The sequence below is a fragment of the Pteropus medius genome, unplaced genomic scaffold (genome assembly GCF_902729225.1).
Source record: "Pteropus medius unplaced genomic scaffold, Ma_sr-lr_union100, whole genome shotgun sequence".
Lineage (NCBI taxonomy): Eukaryota > Metazoa > Chordata > Mammalia > Chiroptera > Pteropodidae > Pteropus > Pteropus medius.
In genome coordinates, this window is record NW_024344378.1 from 15770436 (window position 1) to 15789453 (window position 19018).

At 36.3% G+C, this 19018-nt stretch overlaps 1 protein-coding gene across 1 annotated transcript in view; it reads left to right on the forward strand.

Moving 5' to 3' along the window:
* Positions 1–19018, forward strand: part of SORCS1 (sortilin related VPS10 domain containing receptor 1) — a 452195-nt gene that overhangs the window by 382305 nt on the left and 50872 nt on the right. Inside the window, exon 18 of the mRNA XM_039871262.1 lies at positions 5782–5953. Coding sequence (XP_039727196.1) covers positions 5782–5953 — 172 coding nt within the window. The remainder of the gene's footprint in view (positions 1–5781; positions 5954–19018) is intronic.

Sequence of the window (19018 nt, forward strand, 5' to 3'; positions counted from 1 at the left end):
GCACTTAGACCCTGGCTCACCTGCCATTGCCCCAGAGTTGCCATTTCCAGCGTCTTTGGGGACTGTGGTCATTTCTCAGGTGACTGCATTTCTGTGCCTGGTAGGGATTTTGATATTTTGTCTGATCTTCTCAGTGAGATTTGTCAGTGTGAATCATGGAGAATAATTGGTCTTAAAAGTGGTGCATGTGTTTAAAGTCCACAGAAAGGATATGGCTTGCATTACTTACAGACGCAGCACTGCAGGAGCTCACATAGCTGTTTTCTAGCAGAGCACGGTACAGCCTCACAGCAGAGAATCAATAATTGTTGCTACAAAGTTGACTCTCCTGAGTACCTTTCATGGTTTTCCACATTTTTCATGAGATGGTGCTAGGGCTGAGAAATGAAGAAGAAAGTGAATGTCACTGTATGTGGAGAACTAGTCCCTCATCTCACTGTTCTTGCCCAGATCGATGTTGGCATTCCCGATTCTCATCCAGGTGAGATGACATAGTGGCGAGAGGCCCAGAACCACTACTTGTCCCCTGTGTGACTTTGGGAAACTCTCTAAACTGTATCTCTTTTCCCTTTTGTGTATTGGATGATCTTTGAGATCTCTTTGGGCTCTGACATGTCCATGACCAATTCGAAATGATTCTTAATTAGGATTTCTTGGACTGCAGGTGCTCAAAAGAAGGGAAAATTTCTTTCTATAAATTAGGCATACAACTAGTTGACTTAGACAGTGGATTCCGTGAATTCTCATAATTCTTAATTTTAAATCTTATAGTTTAGCATGGCTATAGGTCCCATTTCATCAAGTTGGAGTTTAAAACAAAGTCACATTCCATTTACTGTTCAAATTAAATGACTTGTGCTTTTATCCTGTTTAATGCAAGAAGAGTTTTTTTTTTTTCTCCCTTCACCTAGCCTTCTGTCTCATGGCAATCCCCTAATTCCAAGATTTGCTTACTCAGTTTAAGGGAAAAATCCTTAAAATTGTTGTCTTGAGAAGAGAAACTTGGAGAACCTGCTTAGTCAGCCATGGAACTCGATTCTTTCTGAATATTGGCATTTTGGCTACTACATAGGATTATTTTTGAAAAATGGGCACATCGAGTCTAGGAAGGTTTTAAGTCTTAGCCATACACTGTACCCAGAAGCAGCCCCCTATTCTCTCCCCAAGGCTTGCTCCATTTCTTGTTTGGTTAAGTCAAATATCCTCGTAACAAAGCAGTTTTCTCTTTAAATCAAAGGCATATAGTACAATCTGAAAATAATAAACTGTGTAGATTCTTTTCACTGTGATCCCAAATGAGGGACACCATAGCTCAGTGACAATAAGACTGGCCTTGCCTACAAGCAGACCTAGAGTTCCAGTTCTACCTTGGTCATTGCCTGTGATAACTACTGTGAAAAAAGAGAAGAGACCGCTTTACAGAGAAAAAAAACATGATTTCTAAGGTGATTTTTAAAGAATGAGTAGAAGCTTGACAGGAGGTAAGAACATTCTGGGCAGAATGAACAGTCAAAAGCCTGTAGACTTGCAGGCTTATATACCAGTGTTGCCTGAGCTCAGGAAGTATGTTGGGCAGGAGAAATAGTTGAGGCTATGAAACTGCATAGCAACCAGGTCATAGACCCCTACTTTACACCTGAACTTTACTCGTTGTGAATAAGCCCATGATTTTAAGAAAAGAATAGACATGGTTGAATTTGATCATAAGATAATCTTGACAATAATAATATAGCTTCTATTTTCAGGAAACTTGCTTTATAATAACATATTAAGGTTAATATTTTAAATACTTTTTACTAACTTTTGATATTTTAACATTTACTAAGTTCTTTAATATGCCAGATTCTTGAATGCATTATCTCATTTAGTTCTCCCAAGTACATTATGAAGAAGATTCTATCATTTTCCCTAATTTACAGGTAGAGAACCCAAATATTAGAGAGAGATTGAGTAAACAGTCCAAGTTCATATAATATGTAAGAGCCTGAATTTAAACAAGGCAATCTGATTCCGCAACATTAGTTTTAACCACCAGGACAGTGGTCCGTATGCATGCTAGAATCACCAAGGAAATTTCAAATGAAAATAAAAACTAAATACACTGATGCCCAGAGTTCTCTATTAAATCATAATTCCTAGATATGAGGTCTTGACATTCACTTATTTTTTAAAGTGCCACCAAGTAATTCTAAAAACCAGACAGGTTTGTGATCCACTGAACTAGATTATAGTGTCACTTTAATGTACAATGAATAGTCATAAACATCTGTATTATACCCAAAATTACAAGTAAAAAAAAAAAAAACTACTAAATAGTAAAATCACAGTTTTACTCTCACAAAGAAAAACTATGGCCTTCATATTTTTTTTTAAAACTGGCAGGGAGCACAGAAGTAAAATAAAGAAGGTATGGGTAAAAAGGAAAAGGTGACAGAGGAGTATCAAGATAGGAAGGAAGATAATAGCTGAAATTGGGGTTATTGAAGTAATAAGACACTATCTACTGATGAGCGGTCGGTAATATCGAAGGCACATTTGCAGAATGTTTCCTTTTCAGTAATTGTACAGACTCCCTTGCCATTACAGAGCTCTTTCCTTCTCAGTAGATTGAAGAATGCTTTACCAATTAAATGCATCCAAGTAATATTCAGAGCTTAGGTCCAACATAATCATAAGTTGCCTTGTTATTGTGGAGGTAGCAGTGCCATTTAATAACATATTAAATGCATTATTCATTTATGTAACTCAGACCCAGGGACAGCTGCTGGGATGAAAATAGAACCATTCTGTAATGCAAAAAGCAGGTGTGTGCTTACTTGAGTAAATTAACTCTGTATTTCTGCACAATTTTCTTCCAAATTTCAGGGACAGGTCTGGTAGGGCTAATGTGATGCCATTTTCATCCAGGAAATAAAATGATTTCAGAATGATTTTTAATGAGCATTTAAAAAAATTACCAACAGTCTTCTCTGTGGCAGAATCCCAGGGGGAATGGATTCATGCTTTGGATTTAAACAGGACTCCTGTTGCTACAGGATTCAGGGAAGCCTGGGGCGATGATTGGTCAGAGCAGCGACAAACAAAAGGAATGTTCTCTAGCTGATGATGGCAATGGTGATGGTGAGCCCATACCTCTATAGCTGCTCTCCAAGACAGTCACAGGTGTGCTTGGATGCTAAGTGATTAAAAATCATAATCTGCCTTTCATTTGCATAGTGCCTTGCTTCTGAAACATGCAGGGGGTTTCTGATGCACAGTTAAACTCACTGGGATGCCATAATTACTGTGTGACATTGATGGTCATTTTCTTGCTACCACTGCTGGTACTAGAAAATGCCACCATTCTCCAATGTTGGCATCTTTTTTGTTTTCTTTCTCCTGCCTGCCATTATTTTCTCTTTTAATCAGCATAACTCATAAGCACCTACAATGGATTTTTAAAAAAGTGTCAGATGGGTTGATGTTAAAAATACCCAGGCATGACAATGACCAGTCAGAATGGGTGGGGATCTCAGTGCCTGAGCAGGGGTTTGGAGGCTGCCTGCTGTGCTAGGTGTTAGGTATTAACTGGTTAGTTGCTGGATTGCAAGGAGAAGCAGGGATTCCAAACATAGGGATCGGCACAGCTGGATTGGTGGATGAGGTGCTTGGAGGGTTTGGGATAGTGGTAATAACCAACTGCTATGTAGATATTTCAACATTAAAATGGAATAGACATCCCTGTGTGGATCTCCTGATTATCAGCCTTGAATGCCTGGGGCACAGGGATGCCTTCAAGGAGCTAAAAGTTCACAGACATGTGCAGGAAGACAATCATATACGGCATAAGGCATAAATAAATCATAAGGATTCCTTTAAGAGTTTACAAGAGAGATGGTGTTACTTCATTTAAAGAGACAGTACAGTGTAGTGGTAAAGAGTGAATGCATTCTAGAGACAAATTGTCTGGGGTCCTGGCTGTGTGATCTCGAGAAAACTAGTTAACTTCTATGAATCTTATTTTCTTCATCTGTACATTGAGAATACGTAATACTTTCCTTATTAGAGATGTTTTGAAGATGAATGAGAACAGTCATGTTAAGAACTTAACACAAGGACTAAACCAGAGCAGTAATCACTCTACAAATGTGACCTTCTTACTATTTTACTATCATAGTTAAGAAAAGACAGGAGATAAGCTGTAACTTAAAGGGAAAGTTTTAGGCAGCTGATAGAGCATGCAGGACATAGAAGCAGAAAGACCAAAAGAAAATAAGTACTTTCTAGAGAATTAAAAAGAGAGGTGCGGCTCAAGCAGAATCAGCTTGGGAAGAAAGATTCCAGAAAAGTAGAATGAAGTTAGCCTGTTGAAGGCTTCAGGCATGAGATTATGGGATTCGTGACCTATCCCAAGTACTTTTGGAAGCTACGGAAGTCATGAACAAGAGAAATAATACTAATAGTAAATAAAAATAATTGGTAACATTTCATAAGCACTTGCTAATTGTCAAGGCGGTTTTAAATTCTCTGTGTACATTAATCCATTTAGTCTATGCAATTACCCTACAAAGTGATTTAACGATTCATAATTGAGCTGGTAGTGATTCATAGTGTTCAAAGCACTTTCCCAGGCAGTGTCTAATTTGACTTTTCTCAATCGTGTATTTAGGTAGTCAATTTTTAGACTCAGGAACAGGGGAAAGGACATTAACTATATTTAAAGGGATTTGAAAACAATAGCCTTCAAGTTAAATCTGGCACATTGCCAGTTTTTGTAAATAAAGTTTTATTGCAGCCCAGCTGCATCCATTCTTTTGCACATTCTCTATGCCACTTCCATGCTACAACCAAAGAGTTGAGTACTTGTGATAAAGACCATATAGCCCACAAAGCAAAAACATTTACTATCTGGCCCTTTATATAAAGTTTGTCAACTTCTGGTCTAGATCTTGGGCTTTGCTTTCAGTTTGAGCTCTATCGCTAATTCTAGACAACAGACTTGGAAAATCAAATACAGGAATACATAAAGTGGTTACTATGGGTCCCTCACAAAAAGATCATGAATAGATAACACTGAACATCAAAAACCTTAGAATCAGTCATCCTAAAACCACACAATAAATTCATAATTTATTATGAATCTGATCGATAGTATAAGGTAAATTTGTAGAATAACATTTTTTTTTGTTAAAGCTAAAACAAGAAGAAATAAGCAAAAAGAGTAAGAAGAATTTACTCAGTCTGCAAACTGGTTTCCTCAATACAATGTTTCAATGGTTTAGCCAGTTTAACCCCTCATGAAATATTGAGTAGAAACTATCCAATTTAGCCAACTTTCTGCATTATGACATTATTACAGAATCTTCTATGAGATCTAATGTTAAATCATGCAATCCGTAATAATTCATTCTTTCTCTGAATTGCAAATTACCTTGCAATATATATTACTCATTCTAACCCTTAATTATCTAAACTTTAAAGTATCTCCTAGATTATCCACATGTGCCTCTTCAACTGGACTATAAACTTAGTGAGGACAAGGACCGTGTCTTCCACTTTGTGCATTTCCCACAGCTCTGAAGTGAAAAGATTCATTGATTGTGCTAGTAATAGGTACAATATGTTACTATGATGATTTGTCTCTCTTTGGGGTGCTTTATATGAATTAGCTCTAATCTTAAGAGCAACAAGATATATAGTTATTGATAGCCCTCAGAAGTATGCAGTAGGTTTGGCTTAAAATATTGAGAGTGATCTGAATTTTTATGAGCTGGATTACAACTTGAGCTTTTCTCCACTTAGGTATAGAAAGGTGGTTTCCAATAATTGCACTGATGGAGTGAGAGAACGGTACACTGCCAAACCACAAAAGTGTCCAGGGAAGGCCCCACGAGGGCTCCGGATCATCACCGCTGATGGAAAGCTGACAGCAGAACAAGGGCACAATGTTACTCTCATGGTGCAATTGGAAGAGGTAGGACTGATTCCCATCTCCCCTCTACCTTATAGAGCCAGTGATTTTTCCTAAAAAGTCATGGTTTTGTTTAGATATCTTTTTGGATTTGTTTACTTTTTTTTTTTAATTTTAAATGTTTGACATTTTTATTTTATTCTACTTTTTGTTCCTTGTTTTTGTCGTTGTTATCATTTCACCTTCTCTGACACATTTCTTTGATTATTTTCATTTTACTGCAAATTATTTTCACTCCTACTTAATATCTCATTTCTTGGGAGTTCTTTTTTGGATTTAACCTTCCCTTATTGGCACCTCCAGCAAAAGGTTTTCTCAAATTGCATTAATGGCATTCTCAAAATAACTTAGAACATACACATTCTCAACCAACCTATAAAATGCTAATGCCCTCTTCCTTTCTCAGCCCGAAATCTTGGCTTTTCTTTTCCAAAGGCAACATGCTGGTCATACATATAAAACAGAGGCCAATCTAAACACAATTGAGTATACTTTATTTGTCAATCGAGTTCATATATTTGTTACACTTTGGGGATATCTTTATGAGCATCACTTTTTTTTTTTTTTGGCCACATTGTGGTTACGTGAAATTTCTGTACGTTTAGATGATGAATAAGAAATTTAAGACTTTCTTTTATAATGTACACAGGCATTTTTGTAGTTTTGTAAATGAGGAAGATGGTTTCTAGAGGATAAACACTTTCATTAAATGATTTCAATTATTCACCCAGACAGTCCTACCTTCAGCCATGTTTTCTGAGTACCTAAAATATGGCCAGCACTATGCTAGCCTTTTGAATACAAAGGAATTTAAAAAGATAAGATGACACTGCGATTAAAATTTACAACATTTCTTTCTAGCTTTCTCTTTCGATAGCCCAGTGGCTTTCAGTCTTTAATGTGCATAATAATCACCTGGTGAGCATGTTATAATAGTTTTCCAGGCACCACCTCCAAAGATTCTGATTAAGTAGGTTGGGGTTGAGCCCCAAAATGTGTGTTTCTAAGAAAGTCACAGGTTATGCATTGTGCTTCAAGGGAAAAAAAAAATAGGGTAAAGTTAAAGGGGATAGAGTAGTAGGAGAGGCTTTGGAGTATGACTCGAAGGGGTAAAAAATGAAACCATTTGGATTACATCATCAGGTTTGATAAAACATTAGCAATGATTAGACTGTAATATTTTTTCAATGGGATTTTTCATCTATTTCCTATAAAATTAAAATTAAAGTAAAAAATGTGATTAAATGATAAGTTTCCAGGTATATAAATGTTTGTCAATGCAGTTATGTTTCTTAACCACAAAATCACAAACATTACTTCCTAAGTCTCAACCTCCACTTTTACAACTTTTAAAGCCCTGGCTCAGGTGATGCTGATGCTCAGGTACAAGGACCACTTAAAGAACCACTGCTCTAACCTAATACTCTTTGCTATTATCTCCTTAAGAAATGCCTTTTGACCACATTCGATCTTCTAAATACTCTTCATTTGGAACTGGAAAGATACAGGCCAATTTAAGCCAGTTGAAGTTGTTTGCATTTTATAGAAATAAAATTTGGGGGGGCTTATGCCTGAAGCTATGATGAATTAGCTTGCAGCAAACCATATATACACATATATATTTAGAGTGAGTGAGCGAGCGAGTGAGCAAGTGAGAAAAGGAGAGAAGGAGGAAGAGGAGAATGATAAAACTATCAAGAGGATTTGAGAAGCCATAGTTCTTTTCTTGAGAGATAAGAAATTCATTGCAGTGAACCCAAGTTTTTATGCTGTGTTTTCCCTTGAGCACTTTGCCAACTATATCACATTATATAAGAGGTCAGATTTTTGTTTCCCAGTAGAAGGCCGAACAGAACATGTGGGCTGAACAGCTCTTATGGACTCAGAAGGCTGGGAAGATAAAAGTTGCTTTCAGGGCTACCAAGGCAGTTTGTACTGATGAGGTCAAATTCCAGAGAGAAGGGAAGCATGGAGAAGTAGCACAATATAGAGAGCCTTTTTTCACCTTGAGTTATTTGATAATATCTAAGTGATACAGGTAAAATATAATGTAGTCACTATCAAGGAGGGGAACCACGGTAAACAGTACAAAACCAGGTTAGATTCTTGAGACACCTACAAAGGACAAACTAGAATTATACTAGCCTCTCTAAACCCCGAAATTCAACCTGAAATTATTTCTTCCAAGAGGAAAAAAGCAACAGAAAAAGAACAGTCATCCGAAATAGGATTAATATGTTCATGAGTATGGGACAAGATAGAAAATTCACCCTACAGAAGTAATCAGTAGGAAGCAGTAATCAAATGGAAGTTGTAGAAATAAAGATATAATAACTGATGTTAAAAACTTTGATGGGTTTACAGCAAATTGAACCCAGATGAATAGAGGGTTGATTAACTGAAAGAAAGGAGAGTAGGAAATATACCATTTGGAGCATAGGAGAAAAGAATTATAACAGACAAGTGGAAAATGGTGAAACGGGCTAACACAAATCTGACTGGAGTCCTAGAAAGGAAGGAGGCAGATAAGGAGCCAGAATTATTTTAAAGAGATATTGTCTGAGAATATTCCAAAACTGATAAAAGATATCAGTATATCAAACACATAGATTCAAGAGAATCATCAAACTTAAACCAGGATATATACAAAGAAGAACCATATTTAGTTATCATATTCAAACTACAGAAATCTAAAAACAAAGACAAATTTTTTAAAGGAGCCTAGAAGAAAATGGAATGACATTTTTGTTGTGCTGGGGGAGGGGAGGAATGTGAAGTTAAAATAAAGACATTTTTCAGATGAGCAATTACTGAGATGAGTTATATAAGCTGATTTCTATAAAAAGAAATAATAAAGATAATCATCAAGCATAAAGAAAATGATCCCAGACAAAAGCGCAAAACTAATGGAAAGAATGAAGAGCACAAAAAAGAGTGTATGTGTATATATATATATATATATATATATATATATATATATATATATATATATATAAATTGAAATTAGTATTAACTTTGCAGGCCAATCATGATAATCAGCTATGAGATTTAAAATATATGTAAATTAAAATACATGACAACAATGATACAATATGTGGAGGGAATTAAATAGAATTAAAGTGTTTTAAGTTCCACTAAATGTCTGTGAAGAAGTAAAAGTAGTAATTCATATTAGACACCGACATATCCAAAATGTATGTTTTAAAATCTGGAGCAACAACTAAAAGAATACTGAGAGAATATTTAACTATCAATTTATAGACAGAGGAGTTGAAATAATATTAAAAGTGCCTCATTAATTCAACATAAGGCAAGGAAAAAAAGAAAAAGGAACATACTACAATTGAAAAAATAGAACAAATACTGAAATGCAGATATAAACCCAAATATCATCATAAATACATAAAATAAATAATTAAGAATGTCTGTGGCTTACTTAAAAAGTCTATACCTAACCCAAGATCATGGAGGTTTTATACCACAGACTTTTTTCTTTAGTTTTCATTTTTAAGGCTATGATCCATCTTGAAAAACTTGTTTAAAAAAGGAGCCAATGTTTATATATTTTTTCATATGCATATCTTATTGACCCAGCACCACTGAGATAATTATTTTCACACTGAATTGCTATGAACCTTTGCTATAAATCAATGACCATATATGTCTGGATCTGTTTCTATACACTTAAATTTGTTCTCTTCATCTGATTTTCAAACCTGTGCTAACTGCTAATTTTAAACATATTTCATTTACTCTAGATTTAGAGTAAGTCTTAATTTTTTGGCACATAAGTTCTCTGAAACACATAGAAAATCATATATATATATGTATCTATATACAGAAATATGTATAATTTATAATAGCATCAGACTATAACACATGCTTACAGACAAATCTAACAACTTATTTTCAATAGCTCTACACATTTGGAAAAAAAAATTTGAAAAATGTAAATGAATGGAGGAGTATACCATGATCATGAATTAAATGATGCAATATTATGAGAAGATGCAAAATTTTTCCCATCTTGATCTTAGATTCAAGGCAATTCTAATTCAATATTGACAAGATGATTATAAAAATTATGTGAAAATGCAAGGTTTAAGAATAACAAAGATAGTCTTAAGGGGCCTCACAAAATAGGATGGCTTCTATTACCAGATATCAAGATTTATTATAAAGTTACAGTAATTAAGAAAGTGTAGTATTGGCATAGGAAATATATATATGCTATATACACAAGCTGACCAGGAAAGGGAATAAAGAGTCAAGAAACATATCCATATGTATATACCCACTTATTTTTGACAAATGAGATACTATAGTACAATAAATAAATTATAATCTTTTCAATAAATGATGATATAACATTGAATATTCATGTGAGAATACATGAATCTTGACCTCTGGTAGCTCACACAAATAATCCTAACCAGATTTTCAAGCTAATTCTGAAAGATAAAACTAAAGTTTTAAAGGAAAACGCAGAAGAGTGTCTTCATGACCTTAAGGTAGGCAAAGATTTTTTAAACAGGAAACAAACCCACCAAGTATAAAAAGAATATGGCTTAATTAGACTATATGAAAATTAATATAGTTTTTCTTTAAAAGACACTATTTAGAAAATTAAAAGGTAAGCCCTAGAGGGGAAAAAGATATTTGTAATACATGATTTCAACAAATGATTGATACTCAGGAAAATAGAAATACATCTTACAAATGAATAAAATATTTCTGGCAAATCAATAGAAAATGTGCAAATGACTTCTCAAATATGATAACCAAATAGCCATAAGCATATGAAAAAATTCTGTGAAGACATAAAATATCTTTACTCAATAAGATATGTAACTTAAAACTGTAATCAGATATTACTGTGTGTCCATCAGAAGATTTATATTTAAAAAGACAAATATCAAGTGTTGTTGAGAATATCAGTCAACTGGCCATTCATACAACGCTGTTTGGAGTACAGATTGATACCCTTACTTTGGAGATCCATCTGACATTAACTATTATAGCTGAGTATTAATACAACCTGTGATCTGACATTTCCACTCCTAAGTATATTCTCATTAGAAATACATATAAATATGCACCAAAATATATGTAAAAAAATATGCATAGCAGAGTTATTCATCAGATATGAAAAATGGAACAAACACTCATTAACAGTAGAATGGAGAAATAAATTATGGTATCCTTATAAAATGGAATACTATACAGCAATGAAAAGGAACAAACCGTTGCTACACAGAAACACTTGGATGAATCTCATATCCAATACTGAGCTAAAGAAATTGGACTGAAAAAAATGTATATTGTATAACTCCAATTAGACTGCAAAAATAGGCAATGCTAATTTATGGTGATAGAATGAGAAAAATTGTTACCTTTAGGAGAGGAATGGCAGTGGGGATTTGAGAGGTACTGGCAATGTTTAATTTCCTGATGATTAATGGGTACATTTACTTTGTAAAATTTAAGTCATATATTTATTTTTTACATTTTTTTATTTATGTGTATTATGCTCAACAAAAGCTTGCTTAGAGGTCATTTTGAAAATTCACATAAAATATAGTGCTTTGTATTTAGGTTTTTAGAAAAAAAAAGGAAAAAGAAAGAAAACTTTTTGGGGACTCTTAGGGAAGGATTCATTTTGTGGGCTAATACCATACCCTATGTTAACCTGCATGGTGAATGCAAAGGTCCCTTTCACAGAGACTTAAGGAACCCAATTATGATACTCAGAAGAATGTCATTTATTGAAGCTGCAGATGTTTATGCTGAAACAAGCTTCAGAATTCAGAATTTGTTTCATTTCCAAGAATACATGAGAGGACGATCTGAAACCAGAATGCATTCCTGGTCAGCTCTGACCTTTGTACAAATGGAGTATCCCCTCCAGGGGCAGAGGCCAGGCTCTCATCTGTTCAACTTTGCTTTCCATGTAAGATCATTGAGCATCTCAAACTTGGCTGAGTGATGTGGGAACAGATCGGGGAATTCGGTTCTAAGATGTGTAAATTCATGCCTTCTGGGTGCAAGAAGGGAAAATGTAACAAGTCAGTTCATTCCACTTGAGTGGGCAAAGCTACAACAGCAGGGATAAAATCTGCTGCCTTCAGCTGTCAGACCTGGCCCCTTGATGCTCTCATCTCCTGGTGCAGAGCAGCAAGCCAAAAGAATTGTCCCCACATCAGGAGGCCCTGGGGATCTCACATTTGACTGGGGTTCTATGCTAATGATTCACAAGCTCCTTTTGCAGAAACAACCTTAGTTTCTTTATTAATTTCTGGATTACATACATTGGCATAGGCAAGTCACATGATGAGCAATGAAGAATAAAGAAAAGCAGAAATTTTCTAAGAAGCTGGGGGACATTGAAATACGACACAATGATAACAATTCAAACATGCCACGTTTACTGAGCACTAACTGTGGTCCAGTTTGTGAGTGATTTCATGGATTATCTTATTTAGATCTCACAGCAATCCTACGCGAGTAGCAATTATCATCATTGTCATTTCATAGATGGCACAGCAGAGGCACAGAAAGGCAAAGTAACTTACTTAAGACCACAAAGCAATAAATAGGAGAGCTCGGAGTCAAATCCTGGCTCTGTGGTATCTTGCTTTTATATTGTTTTTATGGTGAGAAGAACCATTTTCTAGGAAAGAACTTCACACCGTAGTTCCTAAGCCTTCCTAGAAACAGTTGGCTGGGGACAGGTAGTAACACAGATCAAAATGTAAAAAATATAGACAATGTTATCTTTGCCCCAGCTGCGTTGGCCTGAGGCTGCTCTAATATTCTTAGACACGAGTCAACATATAAACCAAGATCTTCCCCTGATTTTCTGAGAGTATTCATGGTTTGGGATCAGTTTGTTGAAAACTATCTCAGCAAAGAGAGATGTCTAATTCTCTCATGGGTTTCCCCCGCTGTACAAAACCAAGCCTTTACTGAATGGCTACTGTATAGCTGGTGCTGTTCTATCCATTCTAAAGAATATTGGAAAACATAGGATATGAAAGTGACACTCAGGAAGTTTACTATCTATGTATATCAAACTTTTCCAGAGGCTTGGTGTAAATTAGGCTATAACATTTTTTTAAATTTAATACGAAAGAAGAACAAACAAACAAAAATCCTTAATGTGTGCCACTGGTCTCTATATCCTCCTTAAAATTCCTAAGAGTCGTCTTCTCATTTGAATTTGATACTTCTAACCTTACTTTGAATATAGTGTCTGACTCTTGTCCCCATAAGTAGTGCCAGTTCTTCATAACAATAAGGATGTAAATGTCATGCTTCCAATACCCCTAAAGCATCAGGTTTTTTAGATGCCAAAGGACCAAGAGCTCTGCTACATTCTGATATGACACTGCAGTGTGATTAATGAAGAAGTGGGCGGAAGTTAACTTTTCTAAGTTAATATAATGTTTTGGTATTTTGACACCAAAGATTCTGCTTCTGTGTTTTGTGGTTTATCTTTTTTCTTATAGACTTGGCCTCTGTCTTCGGGGCTAGGCTGGGCAAAGGACCAATGCAGCCTCCTTTCTTTGCCCCTAGTTACTTGCATGCAACTCCATGTAGGCTCCATCTCCTATGCATATCAACGAAAGCATTAGAAATCTGAGGAATCAACTGTTTCACTAAGTAGTTAGACAAATATTTGACTAAGTTCCAATTTTATATCATGTACTTTTCATTCATGAGTCGACATAATGTAGTTTGTGGCAATACATATTTTGTGTTAACTAGGCCCTCTGCTCTTTCAAGTTTCAAATAAAAGTCTCACTACATGAAATAGAAAATAATAAACATTTTACATTCATGCAAAACAAAAAGAAAAACTACATTATATTATAATAATCTTTGTTTAACATCCCCCAATAAATTATAAATACTGAGATAGAAATCACACCATTCCCGATTGTAGCTCTACCTAACCATGCCTAACAGATTGATAGGCACTCAATAAATGTGTGTGCATTTGGATGGGCTTCTCCAGTAGACATAAAACTCAAACTTAAAAGGAAAAGACTCTTAAAATTTGAATAACATCCAAAACCTGTTAAAGTCTTCATCTGATGTCTAAATCCCTTCCTTTATTCTGTACTAGTGTGGGTCTTAATTCTAACATAATATCAATGAAAACCTTGCTAAAACCAGAGCGAAAAAGAGAACTTCTCATTGACAGAAGATAATCAAAGGCTACATACACTGATGCTAGCTTGTAACTCCATGTACTATAGTATATACCCCAGTCAGAATTTTGCAGATTCTGACATGCGCCAGGAATGGAATTCCTTCCTATGAGGCTACCCTTCGCATCTAGGTGACAAAAATGACTCCATAGCACAACTCTTTCAAATCCCACAGCTTAGTTCACCTGGTGTGTTCAAGGACCACATAACTTTTGAACTTGATGAAAAGCCTCATTGTCAGGAATCCTATCCCTGCTGCTTTTAGAGTTCTCTCCAATATGGTCTAATGAAAGAATTTTTTTAGAAGAAAGAGATCAGGGAGCTGATCGTACTTCCATTCCAGCTTCATTATGGCAGATCCAAGAAGAAAACACACACACACACACACACACACACACACACACACACACACACACTGCATTCATGCTTCATTGTTTTCTTAAGGAAAAATGACAGTTGATCCAGGTACCAAGTTAGATGGGAGAAAGGGAGCCTAAAAAGTTATGTCTAAGAAGCCAAACATTTTTCAGTTATGCCTGAATTTTAGGAAGCCAGTCAAAGTTATTTTGCCCTGAGACCCAAACATTCAATGAGAGGTGGCATTTCTCTGTCTGGAGACTCGTTCAAGATGGATGTCCTCTGGACCACTAACAAGCACCTAATGAGCCTATAGGCTTTGAACGCGATAACTCGGATTCCCACAAAATCTAATGCAAGACCTTGAAAGCACAAGATGGATGGCGAAGGGCCTAATTATTCTTAAGAACTCAACAAAACTGATTTGAAAGGCATTCGTTTGAGAGGACTGCTAGGCAGACGTAGTGTCTGCATTTACAGAAGATAATTAAATATGTTTTAAACAGCCGTAAGAATAAAGAGATGCAATTCACTGCATAATTTAAGACTTTTAAATTAAATCTGAGGCAAGAGACTAAAATTAAAACTTTGATCTGTATCTCATTGTTTTAATACTCTAATTTACGTACAAAGACTGGAACTGAATTAAGAAAACTCACGAGTAAAGCTTCTGTGAGATTTAACTCTGAAACGTGAAAGCTGTGTCCTCATTAGATGGATTTCAAGGATCTGTAATATCACACACATCGAAAGACTTATGGTGGCATGAAACTGACCATAATGCAATAATGCTTCATAAATATTGCAGGATGCTGCCAGCCATCGGATGGTAGAGAAGATGACTCCTGATAAATTTTTTCTGTGAGACACTGTTTTGTAGAATTCATGAAAGAATTTGACCTACTTTTTTCATCTGAAGAAAACTTGGGGCTGTTAGAGATGGCACAAAGAATCAGCAGGCAGCATTAAGTCGAGGCAGGTGTCAGTTTCTAAACCAGGCCAGATCTGACCGAGAAACCTCAGCTGTTTTCTTCTTCCACACAAAGGAACAGGAACTGATTTCAGTGAGCCATGGGGATTTAAAAGGCTTTCTCATGTATTATTCCTTACTCCATTCAGCTTTCTTCTCTTTGACTCTAGCGAGGTAATCTAGCCACTTCATTTTTTTTTTTTCTCCCTTGTTGCTTTGGGGTAAAAAGGAAAGAAGGAAATGAGGCAGGCAATTTAGGTTGTTTTTAGCCAGAGGCCTACTGTTTGAAGTTCAGGTCGGATTGGTTTGCAACTCTTTCTAAGGCTCTACTTGTCTCTCCTCTTAATACCGGTTCACATACATTGGGGTATTGCTGTTCATTAGGATTTCAGGGAGTAGATGTTTGCAAAGAACTGCGATCTGCCTTGACAAGCCAAGAGAAATACCAGTCTCACTACTGAGAGTTCCAGTTCAGTGAACATCCCAAAGCCTGGAATCGTGGAATAGTCTTCAGTTCAGATTTTCAATCTCTCAACATGTCTGCTTTAGCCCCTCAACCCCTATGTCCCACTTCATCCACATGGGTGGCCACCAGCCCTGAATCAGTGCTTTACCAAACCACACAATTCTTGCCCAAGAGTGTAACTTCCTCAGGTTTCTGGCTTTGTACTTTGCCATTCATTATTCCATGACTTTCTGCCTTACCAGCTCAATCCTCAGTGTAATCCACCATTAATGTACAATGGAAAGTCTCCACCTTGTGGCATTAACGCTTGAATAATTTCTGCATCTTCACCTTAGAACTGAGATTATTTCAGCAGCTTGAAGGGATAGTGGAATATGTGTGGATGTCTAATAATGCCAAAGATAAGGATAATAGAATGATAAAAATTACAGATTATGTGGACTAGAAATGACAATTAGAATCATCATCATTCTACCCACCTTCAATTTACAGGTAAGGAAACAGAGGTCCAAACCTTTGTTTGCAGAAAAGCTTTGGGGTCTTCACATTTGGAGAGACACCTCTACTATGGAAAACCATCTCTGAATAGGCAAGGGGAGGAGACTAACTGTATTCTGCAGTTATGCCAAAATTAGATATCTTAGGATTGTTTTCCAGAGCTAAGTTTCGAAACTGAAAAAGAAGCTTGTAGGGCATAATTTGAACCAGACATCCAGGGATCATTTTTTTCCCAGCTGATATAGTGAGACATCCTCAGATTTCAGCAATGGTAGCACCTCTTGGAGAGGATATCAGAAAGGACCAAGAACTTGTTGGGAACAGAGTATAGGGCATATGCAACTGGTGTGCTGTGTGCTATAAAATGACAGGTCCATTGCAGGTACAGCAGCTGATTTCTGTTTACAGTCATCTCACTTTCATCAAAGACATTATCAACAAGGGGTCTTTGCAGACACATCTTTCAGCTTCCATGGTATTTTATAGAGCCTGGCATATTACACTGGGCTCCTCTTACATCACTATTTAATGAAGAATTACATTCATGTTGGCATTTCTCTAAAGGGTTTTAGCTACTGAAGCTTACAAAAGGTCTCTGGTTTCACACATGAGTGACTCCCTTCTTCAGTACCCACCTGGGAATGAGCATAATAGAATAGTTTGAGTGTCTTCTGTGAACAAGTAGTAGCAGTGCTGAGCTTAGAGGTAAGAAGAGCTTGAGTCAAACTAGTGAGTCCAAGCAAATTTGAACAGTCTTTTAAATCTGGCTCTTTTAGAGTTGAAGATTAAATGAGATACTATATAGAGAACGGTTGTTAATTCTGGCCCAGTAAACTTTCAAGAAATATTATCTCTCATAGTGGCCACAAGGGGATGTTCTAGAACAATCTTACTTGGACACTTTATGCAAGAAGTCACATGCCAGAGTTTACTCTTAATTTAATAGATAGTACTTCTCTCCATATGCTTATGCCGGGCTGATGGAATCTCTTCTCTGAAAACCAGGGTAGATTTTACCATAATTGTCTCTTTTCCTGCTTCTTGTTGAGATCTCACTAACCTGAGTCTAAACCTACCTCAAGTATGATATTGAAGGCAATAGGGGGCTACTTTTATTTCATGCTCTCTACCTTGCCTAAATATCTTTAGTCATGAGAAGAACTAAGTGAAATATCTGATTTTTGTTTATTTCATTCAATACCACTTAATGATATTTTAAATCTTACTTTATGATCAAAACAGCATTAAAACAACAACAGCAATCCAAGACCAAAGTTGGCTGTATTCCATCATCAATCTAATCAATATCTGTGTTACCATCTGGTTATTTCCCTTTTATGTAATCAATATTTAAATAATTACTGTAATGATAGAATAGAATGTTGTGTTTTGCAAAGTTTCTTGTGCTATACCGTACTTCTCCACCGCCACCCCTTTTAAATTAGGTGCAATCTTCATTTCCTCTCATTTACTCCCTCTCTCTGTTAATCCCACTGTTCTCCCTCTCCCCTCACTTCACCCCCAATCAGTGTTGGGCTGGGTTATATTTGCTTGTACCCTTCCCTATGTTTATACAAACACACAAAGGCTTATAGAACATCTACTGTGATACTTGTTGCTTTTGTTCCCTTTTGCAAAATAGGTTATACTATAGTCGTTTCTTTACAATGCAGTTATTTCTGCATGAACCACAAGGTCCCTTTCAAGACTGAATTTTAATCATGCCTGAGCCGTGCATACTCTGGAGCTCTGCAGGGACCAGGCTCTGACATATGAGTTCAGTTTCTACCTGCAGTGGGTCCCTAATGCTGTCAGGAGCATCTTGGAGTCTCATTTCAGGCTGAGGCTGTCAGTGTTGAGTTACTGCAGCATTTATTTTCCCATTTTTCTCCAAAGCCGTGTTACAGGAACTGATAGGTTCACACACCTTTCATTCCTCCGGTTAATCTTGGCTTCATTGTGGCCATTTGATATATTTGTTTTTCTATTACAGAGTCAGTGATGCCCTTGCAGAATCCCCAAATGGATTTCATTTGGCTTTTGTGCTTTTCCTGGGTACTTCTTTTGAGCTAGTATTCTCAGTTCTGTATCTATATTAGGGCATGTGACTAAATGGCATTAGGTCTAAAGAATTTTATACGATAGTCTAGATATTTTATATGATAGTCCAGCCTAGGTTCTGTTTTGGGAATGATGACTTGTGATTTATTAGATCGAAGTAACTCTCAATTACACACAAGGTTGTCTTGACTACTAATTCCGAATGCTTATTGTTTCCCCTATTCTCTGTCTTCTTTTTGGCTTGAACATGATGTTGCTTCACCAAAGGGAAGAAATAGGCATGATGTATGGGGGGAGCATTTGAGATCTGGCTTCTCAGACATTCTCATCTGTATGATTCAAATAAACTCTTTAAAAAATACTAAAAAAAAAAAAGGTGTATGGAGTTTATGACAGCCCATCTTTCCACCTGTAAGCAAAGATGTTGTCAGAAGGGAAAACAGTCAAAGCCAGGGATAGAGTCTAACAAGAAGAGAAGGTGATGCCCTGTCTGTCATCACCTT